Source organism: Python bivittatus, unplaced genomic scaffold (genome assembly GCF_059951505.1).
Source record: "Python bivittatus isolate LINGU-HERP-01145 unplaced genomic scaffold, Pbiv_v1 ctg000020_np1212, whole genome shotgun sequence".
Lineage (NCBI taxonomy): Eukaryota > Metazoa > Chordata > Lepidosauria > Squamata > Pythonidae > Python > Python bivittatus.
This window is the reverse complement of record NW_028277030.1, coordinates 76,699,762-76,717,762: the sequence shown is the minus strand read 5'-3', so window position 1 is coordinate 76,717,762 and position 18,001 is coordinate 76,699,762. Positions and strand designations below refer to the sequence as shown.

The window sequence follows — 18,001 nt, the reverse complement described above, 5'->3', positions numbered from 1 at the left end:
GGTACCAGACAATCTTACCTGTCTCCTGAGAAATCTGTATGTGGGCCAAGAAGCAACAGTTAGAACCGGTCACGGAACAACCGACTGGTTCAAAATAGGGCAAAGAGTACGACAAGGCTGTATACTGTCACCCTGCTTATTTAACTTATATGCAGAGTACACCATGAGAAATGCCAGGCTGGAAAAATCACAAGCTGGAATTAAGATTGCAGGGAGAAACATCAACAACCTCAGATATGCAGACGATACCACCCTAATGGCAGAAAGTGAAGAAGAACTAAAGAGCCTCTTGATGAGGGTGAAAGAGGAGAGTGCAAAAGCTGGCTTGAAACTCAACATTAAAAAAACTAAGATCATGGCATCTGGACCCATCAATTCCTGGCAAATAGAAGGGGTAGAAATGGAAGCAGTAACAGACTTCATTTATTTGGGCTCCAAGTTCACCGCAGACGGAGACTGCAGCCATGAAATTAAAAGACGCTTGGTCCTTGGGAGGAAAGCTATGGCAAGCCTAGATAGCATATTAAAAAGCAGAGACATCACCTTGCCAACAAAGATCCGCATAATCAAAGCTATGGTTTTCCCAGTAGTAATGTATGGCTGTGAGAGCTGGACCATAAAGAAGGCTGAGCGCTGAAGAATTGATGCCTTTGAACTGTGGTGCTGGAGAAGACTCTTGAGAGTCCCCTGGACTGCTAGGAGGTCAAACCAGTCAATCTTAAAGGAAATCAACCCTGACTGCTCATTGGAAGGATTGATAATGAAGCTCAAGCTCAGATACTTTGGTCACCTAATGCGAAGAGAGGACTCCTTGGAAAAGACCCTGATGCTGGGAAAGATTGAAGGCAAAAGGAGAAGGGGACGGCAGAGGATGAGATGGTTAGATAGCATCACTGAAGCAATGAGCATGAAACTGAGCAAACTCAGGGAGGCAGTGAAGGACAGGAAGGCCTGGTGTGATATGGTTCATGGGGTCACGAAGAGTCGGACACGACTTAATGACTGAACAACAACAGGGTTTGATTCCCTATCTCTAATATAGAATATCAGAAAAACTGGTTGTGATGTTTCCTTGTATGCTTTTCATCATGTTTCCATGTGAATGGACCAATTATTTCACTACTTAGAAACGTCTATAAAACAATCTTATAATGGATGACAAACATTTTATCGAATAATTTTCATCTCTTATTTTATAACATCACAATATTTCAATCTCTTAGCTTGCTTTAAAATGATGACTTGATCCCACTACTGGAAGAGCATCTCCTTTTGTCCATTGAGATCCAGTAAAAGCTTTCTGCTGATGGTGATGGGGGATGAATGTATTGATTACTTCTTCCTCTTCCAGGCCCATAATAGCACCTGTACTGTTTGTACTTTATCTGAAGTGTGTGTGTGTGTGTGCGCGCGTGCGCTTGTGTGTGTGTGTGTGTGTGTGTGTGTGTGTGAGAGAGAGAGAGAGAGAGAGAGAGAGGCAGGCAAGTAGAATATATGAAAAACTCTGTTTTGACGCCTTCTTTTAGTACCACCAGAATTGTGCTGGGTATCAATCTGGAGCTTACCTATGTTCCTTCTTGTATACCCTCTTTTTCTTTATAACAACAGTTTGAATGATTAATAACCAGAAAAGCATATATTTTACAAATGACCAAGACTTCAGCTACTTCCTTATTCTTTCTAATAATATTATTATTATCAAAATGATTATCAAAGCTATCTGGATAAAAACAGGAGGCTAGGTTGTTGATGTCCCTGTCAGAATCCTCGCAAGATTTTATAATAGATTATTAGATGGCTAGTTTAAAAAAAAAAAAAAAAAGTTTTTTACATGCTGCGGTTCTGCCATTGTAAAAGGGGGGGGGGAGTAGGAATGAGAAACCGTTTAAAGCAGATGGCTCCTTATCACAAGCTCTGGCATGCTCAAGGTCATACCAGCAAGAGAATTAGAGGACCAAGAACTAAGGGCGATGTGGGGGGGAAGTAAGAAAAACAGCTTTTGGCGCACTTTTGATCAGTATTAGCAATGCTTTGGATGTGTACACTTATTCTCAATAAATGAACTTTCTTTTGAATCAATATTGGTTGCAAGGAAAGTTGCTGGATTTGGGATCAACAGGTGGCAGCTCGTTACAGTCCCATTGTAGCCTATTAAGAATATGAGAATGCCAATGAATTGTACTAGTTAAAGTGTTTGTCTAGAACAAAGGAGACCCAGATTCATGTCCATTCTTAGCTACAGAAACTCAATGGGTGACCTTGGGGATTCACTATCTCTCAGCCCAAACTGAGAGTTGTTGATGTGGGGAAAACTAGAGGAGGGAGGGCTACATACACTGCCTTGAACTCCTGGAGAAAATATAAAATCTAACAAATACAATATACAGTAAACAACTACAGTCTGATAATGATTATTGTACACATTTCAGACAATGACTGATCTATATGCCAAATAAGTAGAATTCTTAAATTATATGCTAAATTCATAAATAGGAGAGTTCAGGTAGAGCAGCAACTTTTATTCTGAGCCATGCAGTACGCTTACATTTCTTCAGCTATACAGAAGATGCACAGAAGACATGGAAGTTTATTGTTATTTAATCAACCAGCTAAGGTACAACAGATTCAATAATATCTTTTCATGAACAGAAAGGCTCTTTTTATCTATGGAAATCTTTCAATCCAGTGGTCAGTTGTGCCAGTGGAAGAGAGAAAGCAGTATTTATCAATTACTTTCTCCCCTCCCCTTAGTTCATCAAAAGTCTCTTCCAGATGTTTAGAGGACTTTGAAGAACAGCGCTAGGGATTGCAGAAGGTAGGAGAATACCACTTTCCTTTTTCTTGCTGGCAGGATGGTTTGAAGCAAAACTCTGTTTGGGATAACTAGCATAAATGAATATTTTAATTGTTTGGGGAAAAAACAGGCAAGAATTTACAACTTGCTGATTGCTCATCCAGGATGCTAAGTTATGTGTGGCATTTATGAATTATACACTGAAACAAAAATATTTAGCGAGCAATAAAAACAATTAGTGATTATATCATGAGAGTTACCTGGGTTTTTGTAGATGCTGAGTACATCCTTGAAATAATGAGGTAAAAATCTTTCTAGTAAAAGCAGCACATCCTCTAATTCTTCCAGAATGCCCACGAGTAGGAAATTTTCATTCACATTCATTTTTGCTCTTTCGAGGGCCCATTCACCAGGTTCCCTTAAAAAATGTTAAAGATATTCTTCAAACTGAATATGACAGAACCTGCTAGGATATCAATCACCAAATATGGAACAACAGTAATTTTTAATGATAACTATAAAGGCTTCAGAGCCATATTAAAATGTTTTAGAGTCCCTTGTAATTAAGATGAGATGCTGATACACACTATTGGTAACTTTCCACAATGTGTGTCCTCCAAATGATTTGGATTACAGTATCCCTCCCATCATCTAACTATTGGTTCCACTGGCTACAGCTGATGACAGCAGTAGTCCAAAATGCTGGGAGAGTACACTGGAAAAGGAAAAGCACAGGGCTCGCATAATAGCATAACATTCAGTAATTTAAAGTAACAAAAAGAAGCAGCTAATCAAAGTATTTATTGATGCAAGTATTTTGCTAAGTAAAATAAGTAACGAGTTCTCCAATATTTTGTTTCATTTAAGTACAGGCTCAAATGTAAGCTGACGACAGACAGACAGTCTTAAGAAGTTTTTGAGTAAGGAAAGAAAAGTCAAACTTACTTCTATGTTCTGCATCCAGCTATTCATGATATTAAAAAAAAAAAAAAACAGCAACAGAAGTATACATTCAGGTATCAACCTGACTGCCCAGTCTTTTAGCTTATGGCCCAGGCTGCTTGCTAATATGACCATCTAAAGCTCTGTAGGATTTAGTGTCCTTCAGGTTACGAGTGTGACTTTCTTTGGAGCTTTGGTGCAGTTGCTGAACCTTTTAAACCTTCCTAGCTTCCTTGAACAGTAAGAAAGAACTTTAAGAAGACAAAAGCTAGAAGAAAAGGTAAATTTGTAATTACCTGCATCTTGGATGCTGTCCACAGAAATATGGAATAATGTAAAATAACCTGGGATTGGAACATTCAGGATAGTTCTCAAGAATACATACATTAATATCCTAAAAGGGAGGGGAAGAAAAGGAGGAAATGAAAAAGCAACAAGAAACTTTAAGTACAGTGGTACCTCAGGATATGAATGCCTCTACTAACGAACTTTTCGGGTTACGACCAGCTCCGGCCGCAAAAATTTCCCTCGATTTGCGAACTCCGCCTCGGGGTACGGTCATTTTTCCACCCTGACATGTGGTCCGCGGCCATTTTTCTGCCTGAGACGTGGTCTGCAGCCATTTTCCCGCCACGCTGCGCGTTCTCCTGCCGTGCTGCGCTGCACTGTGCCACGCCCAGCCATTCTCGCGCCGCGCCGTGCCCGGCCGTTCTCCTGCCACGCCGCGCCTGGCCGTTCTCGCGCTGCGCCGCGCCGTTCTCCCGCCATGCCACGCCCGGCCGTTCTCCCGCTGTGCCGCGCCCAGCCGTTCTCCCGCCCCTGACGTGTGGCCCGGGACGCCAGAATGGATTAATGGTAATTACATTGAACCTTATGGGAAAATTTGCTTCGGGGTGCGACCAAATTCGGAGGGCGGAACGGATTAACCGGATTTACATTGAACCCTATGGGGAAATTTGCGTCGGGTTACGACCAACTCGGGATACGCCCAGAGTCATGGAACGCATTAAGTTCGTATCCCGAGGTACCACTGTAGTTTGAATACAGTAATCCAAACAAATGGTGTATACATATACACAGCATGTTGCATTTTTTGTTACAACAGCTTGGAGCTCTCATACAGCCAAACCCTTTTGACTGAGGGAAGCTTATACATTACGCAACTGCATTTCAGACATTTCATATACCTCCTCATTCGCACGTTTTTAAGCAATAATAACTGCTTCCAAGTAATATATAAAACACTTGACACAATGTTTACATGCATGATAAATTTCCAGTGGTATACTGCATGCTGAACAAATCTGGATATATATTCCAAAAATGAGGTAGAGAATTTAATACTCTTTCAGAGTAATGTCTGGAATATTATTCAATCAATGAATTTGAAATACAGTATATTCTAATGTTCCATATATGGTCCTGAAAGTGGAAAGGTCTGAAATATCACTACGGTAATGGTCCTACCAATGTGCAGCTAAAGTGTATTATTTCACAGGGCATTTATTTCATTCTGGTTAAAGAATTAAATGCATTTTATCTTGGTTGTTTCCAGAAATATTGCTATAAAAGAATTCCTTGGCTACTGACTGACAAATGGCATTCTATCATTTTATAATGATAATCATGATAAACCTTCCAATTGGCCTTTCTCAGCTAACATTTTTCCTTCTCTTCTGATCTTCCAGTTTCAATTAAAAAAAAATCTTTTTAAGAAACCTGTTGATAAAATTTTCTGATTTTTCTACAGCTATAGTAGTCCTTCCCAACAAATATGTATATGAAATTTATATACTGTATATGATATATGAAATATTTCTTTCCATACTGCCCTTCATCCAAATGCTCTCAAACTGGATCAAAATTATTTTGCCCCAAGTTAAAACAATTCAGGTTATTTGAAAACACCAATGAACCTTAGCTGATAAGAGCAGCAGATAAGGAAAAAAACCCAAATAACTTTTACTTGCTCCTTGATACTCTTAGATTTATTAATTCTGTTCAGATCCTATTGATAAAATTAACAAATGTCCTTAAAAACCTAAGACAATATTTCCTTTATAATACAACCTTCCATTAAATATTATTTCCCTTTTTTCTTTCATAAATAATTACTAATAAAGGTGATGAAGATGTCAACTGACAGAAGCAACAGAAAACCAAATGGGGAAAGTCAGTATGGAAAATCAGTGTATAAAACTAATCAGTGGTGAACTTTCTTTCTAAGGTGGCTTTTCTTCCAAACATAGAGCTTATGTTCATAGTATTCCGCCAAAGAAAACTTCCATACTCCATTACTTTAAGAATCTTTAAACATATCCATGATAAATGGTTGAACAAAATGTTTAAAAAGGAAGGCAATTTGCTGTAGATAAACTGAGCAACTGCTAGAATGAAGTCATAACAATTAACTGGGTGTAACAGTAATATTATTATATTCTCTAAAAATTGCAATGACAATAAACAATTTTTAAAATTTAAAATCCTCTCCTGACATTAAACTTTAATCTGGGAATGCTTGTCAATTGCCAGAACTAATGGAGGTTAAATAAACTATATGTTTGAATTATTCCCTTTCCTTTCACTCTCTATTATTGTTGTGTCAGGACTGTCAGAATATAAGCAATGGGCAGATTCTTTTAAGACTTGGGGAATAGAATTTTCAGTTTTGAGTGCCAGGACAGATTCGAAAAAGAAAATGAGAATGTAAAAGTACTTACACACAAACCATAATAGCACCCACTTGCCAAAAAAAGTCTACCTGTTATTGGTGAACAGCTCAAGCTAAAAGTATTTCTCATCAATGTCAGATTTATACTGTTTTTACTCCAGGAGCACAAGGCAACTTACATGGTAGCTCCCGTCATTTTATCCTTATAAAAACAACCCTGTGAGGTAGGATGGGCTAAGAGATGGTCACTACCCCAACTTTACCTGGTGAGTTTCCATGGCTGAGGGAGGATCTGAACATGGATCTCCCCAGTCTTAGTCCAACACCTTAACCGCTGTACCACACTGGCTCTCGTACAGTACATGTCAGTATGTGACACATTAGAGCACTGGTCCATTCTGTCAATTACAGAATTCTATTTTTATAAAGCCACGCTATTGTCATATACTTTGTTTTCCAAAATACTTTTAGTATGCAGCCACCATAAACATTCTGAATTGAAAAATGTTTTGAGATTAATACCATATAAGAATATCCTGCAAATAAGTCACATTCTGTCTTTTTCTTTTGCCACCAGCAGTTTCATATTCTAGGGCATTCGGAAGCTTGCTAAGGATGATGTGGAGCTATATCAAAGATTTAATTTTTTCATAACAGTGCAGTTCAGAGCTGTGTTTTTGAGATCATGTTTAACTGTGGCTTTGAGTTGTATTGATTACAACAATTACCTTAATTTACAGATTTAAAAACAACTTGTTCTCTTCAAGCAACTTAACATGATCATTAAAAGCTAAATCTGTCGTTATGTGAGAAAAGTATGTATTTAATATTTTTCCTGTTATCATCGTTTTGTTTTGTCACGATAGAAATATATATTTTGCTGCTCTTTTTCCCCAAAAAAGGAAGTAGGAGTTGGAAACTCAGCCAAAATTTCCTCAATCTAATAGTCCTTAAGTGGTTTTCACTATTGTGAAAGAAAGTTTCTATAAACTTTCTGCTTCATTACATGTATGAAAGGGCTGGCAAGTTGTTATCTTGATAATATGGAGTGAAGGGAAGAGGGGCACAAGTTTCCATTTATTAACTGAAGTTGCTGCTCCCAAGCACACATTTTATCTCTCAAACTTTAAAGGTACAGAATAAAATGAATAAGATACTACTAATTGAGACAATTAGTAGCAGGCAGGAACACTTTTCCTCTAAACCAAAACCCAAAAATAGCCCAAATGAAAGTGAGCTGCCTACCAGTTTAATGAAACTGTTATTTACTACAAAGGGCACATTATAGGAGTATGCAAATCTTTTGAAAGAGATGCTTTGCAATGCACAAGGCAGAGCACGTGTGTGGCGCCTCTCTTCACATCACTAGAACAGCTGCCACTTTCGCCCCCCAGTTTGCACAGTGCTTTGCGTGTGTGTATGCTCAGCCACTTCATTTCACTAGTAAAAAAGCAAAGCCAGTTCTGAAACAGCTGCAAAAACCTGGAAATAAGACACACCTCCTTTAACAATTTGAAAAGTGCTTAATATATTGTATGCTCTTTCACACTGCAAAAAAAGCTGTTTAAAACAATTTGCATAAACATTTCAATTTATAATTCAGTAAAATAAATAAATGAATAAAAAATAGTTCTGTATTCACTACTCTGAAGTGTAGATCATTAAGGATTAGGAAGATTTCAAACTCTTCTGGCTCCCAGCATTTGTGTTATGCTTGCACATATTTCACAAAAAATATCTATGTTTCCTTTTTGAGATTGATTGATTTATTTATATTTCAAATTTAGATACCGCCCATCTCACAAAAAATGACTCTGTTAATGCAACCTTACAGTAAACATGGCTTTATATACCAGTTATGTAAGCTCTCTGCAAAATCTGAAAGTAATTTCATAACGTTTTTGCCTGGATTTCTGTTAGGCATAATGAAACAATTGTATTTTGAAAATAAAAATATGTTCTATATCAGAAAAGCCCTGGATTGGAACCATATACAGATTTTGAATATGACGTGTTCAGAAAGATCCTTGACTTTACTCTCTCTACAATCACTCATATCCTAAACCACGCTGCACCTTTTAAAATCTCCTGTTTGGCATTTCTATAATATACCCAGTGCCAGTCTGTAATGGTATGTGGGAATGACCTTGGGAGATGGGAGGAAGAGCTGCAGGCAGCTGAGCCCTCAGGAGCAATGAGAGCATGGCCAACATCTCAAAAGGGACCCTCCCTAGTTTCTGGACTGTAAAGGTGAGGGAGGGAGAGATGTACTTTCAGACCTGAAAGGGTCTGTTAATGTACCCTTACAGTAAAGACAGAGCCAGTACTCCTGAGTGTGCTTCTTGTCTGGGCTACTTTGCAAGGCTCACACAGCCATACCCGTGTCTTACCTTGTTTCTAGTTTATTTCCCTCTAATCTTCCTAACTGCCAAGTTAATAGTGACATTCACAATTGGGGTGCGGAGGGGCGGGGGGCTGGAGGCAGGGGCAGAGTATTATTGCCCTGGTTTGGCTGTCCTGGTGGGGACTGTCCGAGTGGGGACTCCTGCCATATTCCTTCTGCCACAACAAAGCCACTGCCACAGCAGCTAGCTCCCTCAACACTATCAAGGTCTGCTCACCAATCTACTTTACAAATGTGAGAAGAACTTGAAGAAGTGACACATCTGGGAGGCAGTTGTTGAAGAAGCATAGTTCTAAATGTCAGGTCTCAGCATGGTTATGACAAAACTACCCCGGTGATAAATATTTACTATAAGCAGGATATAAATGGCCCAGAGTCTGAATAATCCTCACAGCAACCCCACAAGTATTTCCCTGGTCCCTTCTTTCCATGCAACCCCCCCCCCCCAAAAATGCCAACAGCCCCACCCCGCCCAGGAATGCAGCACAAAGGGGCGTTTTGGCACGCTGAGGCTCAGGGGCTGCTTTTGGCTCTTTTTTCCCCCACAGCGTGGAACAAAGGCCCAAAGCCGTGCTCCATCCAGGAGCTTTTTGCAAAGAGGCTTTTTGGTGTGCCACAGATCAGGGGCTGCTTTTGGCTTTTTTTTTTCCTGCAACCAAAGCCCAGCCCAGCAGCCAGGCTGGGCACGCCTCGGCAGCAGCAGGAGCAAGAAGATGGCTAAAGTCAGCTGGAGCAGCAGAGCGCAGGACAGCAGGGGGGCAAAAGGGCACAGATGGGGGGAGATAGGCAGGTGGGGGAGTTGAAGCGCCGCTGCGGTCTTAAGTGCAGGCAGGCTGCCAAGTGCCTGAATTTTGATCATGTGACTGCGGGAGTGCTGCAACGGCTGTCACTTCAGGCACTGATCGTAAGTCACTTTTTTCAGCATGTTCGTAACTTCAAACAGTCGCTGAACGAATGGTCGTAAGTCGAGGATTACATGTATTAGAAAGAGACTCAGACAGGCACCTTGGGATATAGAAGGGAGGGAAGGGAAAATGCAGTCAGGGTTGTAAGATTTTGTAACTACAGCCTTTCTCAATATAGTATAGTTCTAGTCCTCTCATGGAATCTGTTTCCTGATCTGGACAACTTCAACTTGGTACAGCTGGCACCCCTTTTCATGCCCAACCAGATCTTGGTAGTACATGCCAGGGCAGTCTCTCATCTATTATTAGATGAGGGAAGCCTTATTAGAGACTGACCTGTCATTGAGAAGCAACAGGTCCTCCTAAGGCTCAATGACCAGGCATTGGGGGCAAGTACCAAGAGCCAGAACATGACACCAGTACAAGACATTGGAACTGCATTACCTAAGAGTGGCTTACCTCCTGATTCCCACCATATTTCCCCTTACCTATTTCAGCCTGCCTGACACCCCCCCCCCGCACACAAATTTATTTTTATTTATTTATTTATTTATTTATTTATTTTCAGACTTGTATGCCGCCCATTTCCCCCAACGGGTGACTCTGGGCGGCTCACAATAATAAAAAAAGAAAAAACACAGGTCTCTCCAAACATGGATACAATCTATAAATAATTAAAAAACATATATTAAAAATGCCCTAAAAACCTCCTATAATTTTAGCCCTAAAAAACCTGTAAGATGCTAGGGGGGGGGGGGACAACCCATCACCCCACCAGCCATCTCCACAGGTGCGGGCCCCCCTCTGGCCCCCAGGCCTTCTGGCAGAGCCAGGATTTGATCCCTTTCCTGAAGGCCATGAGGGAAGGGGCACACCGGACCTCAGGAGGCAGGATGTTCCATAGGGCGGGCGCTGCAGCAGAAAAGGCTCTCTGCCCAGACCCCACCAATCGAAATTCCTTGACTGGTGGGGTCTGCAACCTGCCCCTTCTGCTGGACAGAGTGGGGCGGGCTGAAATGACCGGGGTGAGGCGGTTCCTCAGATAACCTGGTCCCGTGCCATGAAGGGCTTTAAAGGTGATGACCAACACCTTGAATTGGACCCGGAAGCAAATTGATAACCAATGCAGCTCATGCAACAGCGGTGTTATACGTGCCCTCCTAGGGGCATTAAGAACTGTCCGCGGTGCCACATTATACTATATACTATAACTGTACCAGTTATAGCTTCCGGATACTCTTCAAGGGTAGCCCCATGTAGAGCGCATTACAGTAGTCCAACCCGGAGGTGACCAGGGCATGAGTGACCGTGCGGAGGTCTTCTTGATCCAGAGGATCAGGGAGAGTTAATACATTAACTCTCCCTGATCCCAGCCATCTCTCCCCCTGGTCCAAGATCCCATCTACATAATACTTACCCTCTCCCAAAATACTGGTCGACTGCGCAACTGGATGCTCCCCTAGCATTACACTCCTAAGAATTTTGTCCCATATGCAACCATAAAGGCCAAAGGTCAGGAGGGGAGCTCAGGCCATAGGACAATGTGTTTTGTTACATGCAAAATCCAGTCCTTATGGAAGATTTATAAACTTACTCTTTGAATAATGAAATCAAGATCAGGCTACCTTTGCATCAAGACGCAGATCAAGACATTGAGATGTTTTCCAAAGTAGTACATAATTTTTTTAAAAACTTCCATTTCTGAATCTTAACAGAATTTGATTGTTGGTTATGAATGCAAGAAAATAGCTAAAAGGAACCATATGGTGAGCAGATGTGATGCAAGCCTGCATGTAGAGACAGCCAATACAACTGAAGCCAGACTTCTTCAGCCAGGACAATTCCTCTGTGGATCTTGTTGGAAGAGGGTATGCCAGTGACAGTGTATCATGCCAGATTGTGTGGGTGTTTTGTGAAAGGGTAAGAGTCCACTGGGGACTAAAATGAAGCCAACAGCACTATTTCAATGTCAATACGAGATTGGTAGAGTGAGAAACTGCTGTTTTTAGCATAAAGTCCTATAAACAGCAACAGTTCCATTCTACAATCAGGAAAAATGATTTAATTTAAAAAGTCCCTTCACATTAGAGCAGTGTTTCTCAACCTTGGCAACTTTAAGATGTGTGGACTTCAAACACCCAGAATTCCCGGCAAGCATGCCAGCTGGGGAATTCTGGGAGTTTAAGTCCACACATCTTAAAGTTGCCAAGGCTGAGAAAAACTGCATTAGAGAAAGAGGAAAAATTACTGAGAATTCCAAGTAATAAGATTATAATGACAGGGAAGCAATTTGGCTCAGGGAGAGGGGATCGGACAAAGATTTTATGTGAGATTATCATGACAGACATAAGTATTCTTTGTAGATGGTAGCAACTTATAGCAAATTTGTGATATCAAGGGGAAGAAGTAGAAGTCATAAGATGCTGTCAGTTACACAAATGCGGGCCTTTTGTTCAATGTTGTATTAAATAAAACACAACCACAAAGTACTGATATACATACACGTTTTGGAGTTTTTAAATGTAGGGAAAATCTTTTGCAGAGCTTATAGGAAAGATTCTTACCCTGTCACCCTCTCCTTCCTAGAACAAATGCCTGTTTTAAGGATAATTATAGAATATATCAAAAATGTTTTACAGGTAGTCCTTGACTTACAACCACAACTGGGACTGAATTTCCATCACTAAGCGATGTGGTCATTAAACGAGACATCACATGACTGCATTGCTTAGCGACCACAATCCCAGCAGTGCCGGTTGCCATCATTAACCAAGAATCGCAGGTCATTAACTGAGTACCTCCCCAATCCAAGCTATTCGAGGCAGCTGCCCTGCACCCTGCCTTGCAGGATGGCAAGCAGGTCCAGAACTGCATGCTTCTGGGCTGATTGCCATGCTCCAGGAAGCTGCAGCTGCCCCAGCCTAGTCCCAGCCACATTCACCCTCACCACCCTGCATTCTGAGATCCCTGCCACCCGGCGCTCCACTGCCCCAGGTGACCTTTGCCATCTTCTTGCTCCTGCTGCTGATGAGGTGTGCCTGGCCTGGTTGTTGGGCCAGGCTGGGGCTGGGCTTCACATTGCAAAAAAAAAAAAAAGCCAAAAGCAGCCCCTGAGCCATGGCACACCAAAAAGTCCCTTTGCCTTTGCTGCTCTTGGCTTTTTTTGGGGGGGGGACACGAAGCCCCACCTAGGAGCTCTTTGCAAAGGGGCTTTTTGGCATGCTGTGGCTCTGGGGCTGCTTTTGGCTTTTTTTTTTCCGCATTGCGAAGCTCAGCCCCAGCCTGGCCCAGCAGCCCAGCCAGGTGTGCCTTGTCAGCAGTGGAAGCAAGAGACGGCAAAGGTCAGCTGGGGCAGCAGAGTGGAGGGCAGCAGGGAACCAAAAGGGCATAGATGGGGGGAGATAAGTGGGTGGGGGGAGTTGAAATTCCCCTGCAGTTGTAAGTGTGGGGGGGCTGCCAAGTGCCTGAATTTTGATTACATGACTGCGGGGGTGCTGCAACAGCTGTAACTTTGGGCACAGGTCATCAGTCCCTTTGTTCAGCACTGTCATAACTTTGAACAGTTGCTGAATGAATGGTTGTAAGTCAAGGACTACCTGTAGTCAGGATTTAATTAAAGAAGAAGTATTTCCACTATAATCTAAAGATAAATATAATTACATGAATATCACAACCAGATGTACCTGAAGTCCTTCAGTTTCAATATGGATCATGACTAGCAATTCAAAGGCAGAGGTAGTTAAGATTTAATTTTGTTTCAAATCTCCTAAATTTTATGAACATTATTGTAACTCCCAATGTCTCTATGGCAGTAAGGAAGTACAGTAGTCACCTTGGTATATGGAGGGCTGAGAAATATTATTTGCTCTGATGGAGTTAGAGGCCTTGGATAAATTTCCTAAACTGGAGAAGAAATTTGGGATGATATATTTGACTGTTTTTAAGGGTCACCAGTATAAGTTTCTATGCAACATAGTGTCAAGGAATTAACAACTGAGGATATTTCTAAAGGGTAGCTATTTTTAAATAAACCATAAAACTATTCTATTTATCATTCTTTTAATATTTCTGTAGTCGGTGCAACTGTAAGATGGATCCAATTATTCTTGGCTAACAATTTATGTTGCTGAAATGATCTTATTATTTAAGTTCTATTAAAACGTTTCCATTATATTCCCATCCATATTAGTGAATGCTATTATTACACACTGAACTTTATGTAAGCAATGCATAAACCCCAGATTAAGAGTTTTTGTGGTAATTTACTTATTGTGTGGAATTCCCTCAGGTTCCAGAAGGAAGAATTACTTGCAATCTCTTCATGTAGTCTAATGTATGTAATCTATTTAATCCAAAAGCTTGACTGCCATTACTTAGCCATGGATTCTATTTCCAGTAATTTTCAATACTATATAAACACTTCCAGAAAGGTCTGAGTCCTGTTCCATAGAAACCACAATCTATATTCCAACTGGCAGTCAGTTTGTATGATTCCTATTTGGTTTAAAAATCACAGACAGATAAAAAAAAACTGAGCAAATGCATTTGTGTTTGTGTTGTTATGCAAGTCATTATGTAGAAAGTATGTAATATGTTTTTCTCATAAGATCTGTTTTTTCAGTTTGGCCAATAATTTAGGCCTTTAATTCTATTGATTGATTCAGCCAGCTAGAGTTTCACCTAGCAGTTTTCATAGTCTTCATGTAAGCACTAACTATTTTTAGAAGACTACCATACATTCACCATAGCAGCTGTTTTATTGTACAGGCAGATGCTTAAGGAATGCTATCAGGACTGTTGAACTCTCTTTTCCAAACATATAAAAAATCATCTCTTCGATTTTCTTTGGTAAGTGTTTTCCAGAGATATCTCTGGGGTGGTATTTTATCATAAGTTTTGATTAACAACCTAACAACACTGAAATTTATTCTGAAGATGCACATTTTCATGTTTCCAGTTCAGTGGTTGGTCCTTTTTCATAAGACAACTGAATACAATGCCATAAAGCCTATACTATTTCCATGTATTTGATTAAAATTAGGTCCAAGTAAAAGGTTACAGCCTAATATAGTGTGCACAAAAGAAACTCTGTGCCCGGCTGATGACTCTTTGAGCCCTGCAGAACAGCCTCAAGAATGCATGCTGTGTTGGGTGAAAGTCTACTGTTACAGAAAGAAACTATGGAAAGGCAACAGAGATGCAGATTTCTAATAGACTGTATGGTAAGGATAGGACAGTTGAACACACAAATGTGCCAAATTTGGACAAAACAAATGAATACAACTTCCAATGGAGTTTGGGTTCCACTACATAATAGTATACAGAGTATTGGCTGTATGTACTATGGCATACATAATACATATGTATGTACATCAGGACTGTTGAACTCTCTTTTCCAAACATTTAAAAAATCATCTCTTAGATTTTCTTTGATAAGTGTTTTCACACTTGTACATATGCAGACTATGTACATATACATTTATGCAGACTATGATCTATACCAAATGTATGTTTCTATGTACTATATGTACATAGTCTGCATATATGTATATGTACATATACATATACAAAAATGCAGATGAATCATCTGTAAATAATAGTATCTCTAATACTCCTCTAGCTGCCTGTTCCTATGAAAACTAAGCTCTCTGAAATATCTTGCTCAAGCCACTTCTAAAAGCTGTCATTAAGTGCTGTTGACTTCTAGAGAGTGCGCTGTATGGGATAAAAAAAAATAAAGTCTTAAATGAAGCCATGTTAGGGAACTAGAGAAATGGATACCCTTAGAAACGTAACATCATGCAAAGGCTTCAGGTTCTTCTTGCTGCTGCAAAACCAAGCAAAAAACATGACCTTGAACATGATTCTACTTCAGACATCTAGCATAGCTAATCCGTCTTTCCTCTCAATGACACAAATAAGAGAACTAGCAACTTTACAGAGGTACTACACAGTGCTTTAACTATGCTTTTATTAACTGATTATTGCTAAATGTGTTATGAAAATTAATGATTAACTGAATTAATTGATAAGCTCTTGATTTAACCATGGGAAGAAAACTAAGCTCCTTTTTGCACTGGAGTGTCCTTAATTCCCTGTCACTAGACAGGAACATCTGGAAAACTTCTGGGAACATGGTTCCATGTTGGTTTACTTAGAATATAAATGTATATATGACAATCTTCATTTGTCTAAGGAAGAGTGGGCAATATACAGACTCTGTGCTGCATTTGCCTCCCACCACCTCGTTCAGACAATTCCAAGTCTGCACCAATTATTCTTATGTCACAATTTTCACTAGATTTGGGGACAGTTTTAAGGGTGGAATGGCTGCAGTGAAAGAGGACACTGTAATTACACCTTTAACACCCCCCCCCCCAAAAGCACAAGATTATATTCTGTCCTTTCCAGCAACAGTACCATGTTGCTAGAACAGTTTGGGGCAGAATTTAGGAGGCTGAGTTGTGGTCCTTGACCCGGATATTTACTATTCCTGGGACAAGAGAATTGTTTTTCTACTATTAGTATTTTTGTTGTCTTAATGGTGTTAAGGTAACAAAAATACTTCTAGGAATGCCAACACTGTGATCAGCCTGCCTATGTCAGCTAAGGGCTAACTGATCCTGAAAGAAGTTTCTGAAACATACATTTGGTATAGATCATAGTCTGCAGTTACAGAGAAGAAAAAAAAAACATTTCCCACATTTAGTCCTATTTTTCTTCTAAGCCTCCATACAGATACATGCTTGACCTCTGGGGACAATTTTTCTCTTTTTCCATTTGTGTACTGAGAAGATTAGGGCATTACAGGCAAGGACAACACCTAGGGACTGCCCAAGAGCATCTGTTCTTGCTTTTTAACAGAGCAATGTTTAATATATTTATTGCATCCATTAAATGGGAGATGGTTTTAAATCTCATACACAACGTATTAAAATACCATGCTTTATTGTGATATTATTTATGAAGTGTTCCTATACTTACTCTGCATATTATACTCATTTTTTCAGAAGGAAAATTAAGGCAGTGTGATTTTTCCCAAGACCACCCAACGATTTCACGGCTCAGCAGAAACTTATTTCCAGGTCTTCTACTCTAAATATATCATTCAGTGGGCAACAGTGGTTCTATATTAGCAGCTTGAGAAATTTCTGCTGTAACTGCTGTTTTTCACAAGTAGTTCACAGTATGATCAATAGTAACACTGGGGTTTTTTTTTCCTAGTGATGCAGGAAAACTGCTAATATGTTGAACGTGCAGATTAATATTCTCTCTCATAGCTCACTCAAATGATTAAGTACCCATCTGGGAGCAAAATGGGGCCACAAAACGAAAATTATAATTTCTGTGTAAGGTATGAACAAATATTTCATTTTCTAAATTAATAAAGAAAGTATAGGTTAAAACTGTAACGATAAGCAGGTAAAAACATGACTTTATAGCTTCTAGCAATGGAAGATAAAGAAACTAGATCTCAGGCAGTCTGGATGAATTATTATTAAGTAATCTTATACTACAGAATTCAGAAATTCAACAGTTACTCTTAAGTAAGCATATATATTGTAGCTTAAATAACTGAAAACAACTGGGAGAAGGAAATTTGCTTAAAGAAATGGAACACAACATCTCCTACAATCTATTCATTTCTGAAATGCTGGTTTGCACATTCTAGTATTCGTGACTGAGCAGAGTCCATAAAGTACAATATTTCATTCTTATTTCAATGCTTCTAGGAAACATGGAACAAAACAAAAACAAAAACCCTCAGGCACATTTCCTTTCCCCCTCCACACACAGAATTCTGAACACTCTAATGACTAATCTGCTTTGTTTTTCTCAGCTGTTATGATTATGTGCTATCAAGTCAGTGTCAACTCTTAGCAACCACATGGATAGATTTTCTCCAGGTCAATCTGTCCCCAACTGGGTCCTTCAGGTCTTCCAATGGCATAGTCATCGCCATGGTATTTGAGTTCACCCACATTGCTGCTGGGTCAGCAGCACCCACATCTTCTTCTTCTCTTTCCTTCCACCTTGCCCAGCATTAGAGCCTTCTCCAGGGAGACAGGTCTTCACATAATGTGACCAAAGACTGATAATTTGAATCTAGTCATTTGTGCCTCAAGTCTGAGTTGATTTGTTTGATGATCCATTTGTTTTGTAGGCTGCCTATGGTATTCCTAGGAGTCTTTTCCAACACCAAAGTTCAAAAGTGTCAATACTCTTTCTATCCTTATCCTTCAAAGTCCAACTTTCACTTCAATAGGATATCACAGAGAAAACCA

At 40.0% G+C, this 18,001-nt stretch overlaps 1 protein-coding gene across 2 annotated transcripts in view; it reads right to left on the bottom strand.

Annotated features, from left to right (window-relative positions):
- UST (uronyl 2-sulfotransferase) overlaps positions 1 to 18,001 on the bottom strand; it is a 123,290-nt gene that overhangs the window by 27,393 nt on the left and 77,896 nt on the right. For both annotated transcript variants that reach the window (XM_088141837.1, XM_088141843.1), the window contains 2 exons: positions 4,033 to 4,130; positions 3,055 to 3,212 (listed from right to left, as the gene is read on the bottom strand). In XM_088141837.1, the coding sequence (XP_087997963.1) occupies positions 3,055 to 3,212; positions 4,033 to 4,130 (256 nt within the window). The remainder of the gene's footprint in view (positions 1 to 3,054; positions 3,213 to 4,032; positions 4,131 to 18,001) is intronic.